This window comes from Pan paniscus, chromosome 1 (assembly GCF_029289425.2).
Source record: "Pan paniscus chromosome 1, NHGRI_mPanPan1-v2.0_pri, whole genome shotgun sequence".
NCBI classification, from domain to species: domain Eukaryota; kingdom Metazoa; phylum Chordata; class Mammalia; order Primates; family Hominidae; genus Pan; species Pan paniscus.
Window position 1 is genome coordinate 181023976 of NC_073249.2, and position 5403 is coordinate 181029378.

General features: G+C 44.3%; 1 protein-coding gene across 1 annotated transcript; it reads right to left on the minus strand.

Moving 5' to 3' along the window:
* Nucleotides 1–2795: 2795 nt before the first annotated feature.
* On the minus strand, nt 2796–4746 carry LOC117976812 (large ribosomal subunit protein eL6-like). The gene has a single exon (XM_034943813.3). The coding sequence runs from the start codon at nt 4744–4746 to the stop codon at nt 4024–4026; it is 723 nt and encodes a 240-aa protein (XP_034799704.1). The 3' UTR covers nt 2796–4023.
* Between the last annotated feature and the right edge of the window lie 657 nt (nt 4747–5403).

The following is a 5403-nucleotide window of genomic DNA, read 5'->3' on the forward strand; positions in this document are numbered from 1 at the left end:
CAAGACTCCATCTCAAAAAAAAAAAGAAAGAAAGAAAATATGGCCATGGCCAACAACAGCTTCTATGTTTTACACTGTATATCTACAGTCATTGAAGAGAGATTAACCACACTCTCTTGGTCCTAAATATTAAAAAGTAAGAAGAAACTCATTGTCCCACTTCGGGCCACATGACTGCCTGCAGACCTATCAACCATAGACAGATAGGGTAGGTCAAATATGGACATGCAATCTCCAGTAGGAACCACATGAATAGAATGGGAGGAGAGGCAGTGCCTACCGGAAGGAAGATGCCTGACAGACAAAACCACAGATACTTACTACAAAACCTGAACGAGGGTGGTGGTAGCAGAGTTAGAAGACAGATTCAAAAAATAATTAGGGAGAAATCAATAGTTGACTGATTGGTTTCAGGGGAGGGCAGTGAAAAAGAAGGAAAAGTTAAGAACAACTTCAAGGGTTTTGTTTCTTGTGAAAAAAAAAGAATTACTGATTGAATCAAAATGAATTATTATTAACAGTAACTTTGGCTGTCAGTTCTTCTCTTTACATACTTCACACAGATTTTAACACCAGATTCTAACCTTAGTTCCTAAAGATTCCACACATGTCAATATGAAAATCACAAAGCTGCTGGGCATAGTAGCTCATGCCTGTAATCCCAGCACTTTGGGAGGCTGAGGCAGGCAGATGACGAGGTCAGGAGTTTGAGACCATCCTGGCCAACATAGTGAAACCCCGTCTCTACTAAAAATACAAAAAAAATTAGCTGGGTGTGGTGGTGTGCGCCCCTGTAGTCCCAGCTACTTGGGAGGCTGAGGCAGGAGAATCGCCTGAACCCGGGAGGCAGAGGTTGCAGTGAGCCAAGATTGCGACACTGCACTCCAGCCTGGGTGACAGTGCAAAACTCCGTCTCAAAAAAAAAAAAAAATCACAAAGCTTCCAATGAATGAAGGAGCAGAAAGCAGGGAATAGGTAGTTCACAAAGGATGAAATTAAAGAAGTCGCTGGGCACGGTGGCTCACACCTGTAATCCCAGCACTTTGGGAGGCTGAGGTGGGCAGATCACTTAAGTCCAGGAGTTCAAGACCAGTCTGGCCAACACGGCAAAACCCAGTCCCTACTAAAAATGCAAAAAATTAGCCAGGCATGGTGGCACGCACCTGTAGTCCCAGCTGCTTGGGAGGCTGAGGCACCAGAACCACTTGAACCTGGGAGGTGGAGGTTGCAGTGAGCCAAGATCACACCACTGCCCTCCAATGTGGGCAACAGAGCAAGACTCTGTCTCAAAAAAAAAAAAAAAAAATTAAAGGAGTTAACAAACATGAAAAATGTTCTAACTTACTAGTGATCAAAGAAATGTAAATCAAAACAAGGAGGTAAGTCATTCTAAAAAGCTTATTAGATTAGCAAGTGGGCTGGCTACTGAGGCAATGTGCTAGACCTGGGTGCTCAGCTGTGTTTCAGATGACAAAGGCAATAGGCACAGCCTTTAGAGTAAGTATTGTGGCCAGAGTTATTCATGAACCATAGAGATGTTCCACTCCCATGATTTCACCACTGAAAAAAGATCCTAAGCAAATAATCCAAACTGTGGAAAAAAAGCCCTATGTATTAAAGATGTTTTTCACAGCATTGCTTAAAAGATTAAAAATAATTTACAAACTAATAGTTGGCCGGGTGCGGTGGCTCACACCTGTAATCCCAGCACTTTGGGAAGCCAATGCGGGCTGATCACGAGGTCAGGAGATCGAGACCATCCTGGCTAACACGGTGAAACCCCATCTCTACTAAAAATACAAAAATTAGCTGGGCCTGGTGGCGGGCGCCTGTGGTCCCAGCTACTCAGGAGGCTGAGGTAGGAGAATGGCATGAACCCGGAAGGCGGAGCTTGCAGTGAGCCGAGATCCCGCCACTGCACTCCAGCATGGGCAACAGAGCGAGACCCTGTCTCAAAAAACAACAACAACAACAACAACAACAACAAAAACCTAATAGTTAAGTACTGGCCTAATAAATTACGATATCCTGTTACAATGCAACCTTATGCAACCATTAAAATGATACCAAATAAAAAGGATATAGCAACACAGAAAATGCTTTTGGCCGGGTGCGGTGGCTCATGCCTATAATCCCAGCACTTTGGGAGGCTGAGGTGGGTGGATCACAAGGTCAGGAGTTCGAACCAGCCTGGTCAATATGGTGAAACCCTGTCTCTACTAAAAATACAAAAATTAGCCAGGCATGGTGGCGTGCACTTGTAGTCCCAGCTACTAGGGAGGCTGAGGCAGAAGAATTGCTTGAATCCGGGAGGTGGAGGTTGCAGTGAGCTGAGATTGCACCACTGGGTGACAGAGCGAGACTCCATCTCAAAAAAAAAAAAAAAAAAAAAAAAAGAGAGAAAGAAAATACTTTCAATGTAACCTTAATTATATTAGCAATGTTCCATGTATAAATTCAAATAAACCCAAAGCATATGAAGTAATAAATGAAAATTCACTTCAGGGTAATTATTACTAGAAGTTTTGTGTGTCTGCAAACTTTTTCTACGCACACAAAATTGTATATCTCAATACTTTTACTCTTCGTGTGTCAAAAATTTTCCATGTCATTAATAGTTCTCTAAAACATTAAATGGCAGTTTGATAATGTACTATGCAAATAACTTGTAAGTATGTACTCAATATTCCCATTATTATCAGTAAAGTATGATACAATTTTGGATGCAAATAATCGAAACTCACCCAAGCTAGCTTAAGGAAAAGATATAAGCTGCTATAAGGATACTGAAGTGTTTCTCAGGATGCAGAAGTAGGAATACAAAAAGTGACTAGAATGTAGGTGAAATGCTCCAGAGAATATTTTGTCTCTGCATCTTATCTGCTTCTCTCCACATCTTTGCCCCTATTCTCCTCTCTCTGCAGACTGGCTTTCTCTGTTTTTCAGTCTATCTGGAGGACAATAGCCGTGATACAGTTCCTAAATTTTCACACTCCTTCCATTCTAGATATCAGTCCAAACTAAACCAGAATTCCTAGGTGAGAAAGACAATACAATTGACCTAGTTTGGCCAGGTGTCTACCCCAGTCTAATCAACAGTGGTCAGTGGATCAAGGTTCTGCTTCTGAGGCTTGAATAAGAAAGGTGGTGATGTGAATCAGTTCCACTATTCTCAGAAAAGGGTGAATCATTTGTGAGCTGGGAAGATACCCCAAGAGATGTCTACTATAGCCTCCATGTGTCAATTTCTCTTCTTAGAATGGATAGATTAAGTGAAATTATTAGGTCAAATGATATGAGCATTTGAAGACCAATTGCTTTCCAATCTACTTTTATTTTTTATTTATTTATTTTTTTTGAGACACAGTCTTACTCTGATGCCCAGACTAGAGTGCAGTGGCATGATCTCAGCTCACTACAGCCTCTGTCTCCCAGGTTCAAGAGATTCTCATGCCTCAGCATCCCCCATATAGCTGGGATTACAGGTGTACACCCCCCCACCCCCAGCTTATTTTTTGTATTTTTAGGAGAGACAGGGTTTCACGATGCTAGCCAGGCTGGTCTGGAACTCCCGGTCTCAAGTGGTTCTCCCCCTTCGGCCTCCCAAAGTGCTGGGATTACAGATGTGAGCCACTACGCTCAGCTCCAATCTACTTTTTTTTTTTTTTTTTTTTTTTTTTTTGAGATGGAGTCTCGCTCTGTCACCCAGGCTGGAGTGCAGGGGTGCTATCTCAGCTCACTGCAAGCTCCACCTCCCGGGTTCATGCCATTCTCCTGCCTCAGCCTCCTGAGTAGCTGGGACTACAGGCGCCCACCACCATGCCCAGGTAATTTTTTGTATTTTTAGTAGAGACGGGGTTTCACCATGCTAGCCAGGATGGTCTCGATCTCCTGACCTCGTGATCCACCCGCTTCGGCTTCCCAAAGTGCTGGAATTACAGGTGTGAGCCACCTCGCTTGGCCCCAAAAGCTTCTTAAGCTGATAAACAACTTCAGCAAAGTTTCAGGATACAAAATCAATCACTAGCAGAAAGCACTAGCATTCCTATCCACCAACAACAGCAGGTGTCTGGGCTGCCACAGCTTCTTCTTCTTGAAGTAAGTATCAATAAGATGTTTGGGGATTTTTACATTGCCGATATCAATTTTGGTTGAGGTGGCAATGACAAATTTCTGGTATGTTCTTCGTAGAGGAATTCGATTGAGGACCAGAGGTCCAGTCACAAGTAACAAACCACTAGCCAGCTGCTTCAGGAAAACCAGCTTCTTGCCCCTATGGCATCCAGCGAGGATGATGAGAATGGTCCCGGGAGTGATGCTGGCTTGCAGTTTTCTCACGTGCTGACTGAAGGATTTTTTGCCATGGCTCAACAGCTTTCGAGGCACATCTTCAGTAGGAAAATATCTAGGCATTTTGCGAAGTTTAACCACCCGGGCACCGCCATTCTTGTCACAACCAACTGGTTTTGTAACAGTTGCAAGAACCTTCTCCTTCTTTTTCTTTTCAACCTTAGATTTAGCGGCTGAGTACTTCCTCTTGTACATGGCCTTTCTGGAATACATGGCAGATCGGCAATACCTGCCAATTCCTCTGACAAGGACAGGGTTGCGGCTGCAATGGGGCTTTCCCTTCTTGGGCTTTTTAGCCTTGAGGTTACCCTTTTTCACCTTGCCACCAACATCAGCCTTCTTGGCTTTGGGTTTCTTCTCTTTAGCATCTGGCTTCTCAACTTTTTCACCCACCATCTTGCAAGATGGGAAACAAGTGTCTGCATTTCTTCCAGTCTGCCCACACCTGTTCTCCAGCCACTGCTGTCTCCTGCCTGGTTCCCCTCCCTGCCCTGCCACCAGTTCTTCTGGTCCTCTTCTCCTCCCTGGGAGCCATAGCTGCCTTTGGGCTATACAGGTCTCCCAGCTCTGTTTTCTGGAAAGACAATATTTGTAGAGAAAGTTCAGAGGTCCTCATTAGCAGGAGTCAACACCGCAGCAGTCTATATTGCAGAACAGAAGCTGGGCACTTACATGTGGTATCAAAGCATCAGCTGCCTGGAGAACTTTTCTTTGCTAGTGCTGCAGATAGAGCATGCAGTTATGCAGACCAAAGTTTCATTCCCCTGCCCTGCATCTCTCCATGATTTCACCCGCTCCACCCACAGACTCCAATACACAATTCAATCATTGCATTTTGTGTATGGTGTTGTCATTATCTATCTCCCCCTTAAAGTACTAACTCCGGCCGGGTGTGGTGGCTCACGCCTGTAATCCCAACACTTTGGGAGGCTGAGACGGGTGGATCATCTGACATCAGGAGTTCGAGATGAGCCTGACCAACATGGCAAAACCCCATCTCTACTAAAAATACAAAAAAATTAGCTGGGCACGGTGGCAGGCGCCTGTAATCCC

What these genes read in the sequence shown, in the direction of transcription:
- LOC117976812 (XM_034943813.3), bottom strand. Translation starts at nt 4,746, where the DNA reads ATGGTGGGTGAAAAAGTTGAGAAGCCAGATGCTAAAGAGAAGAAACCC.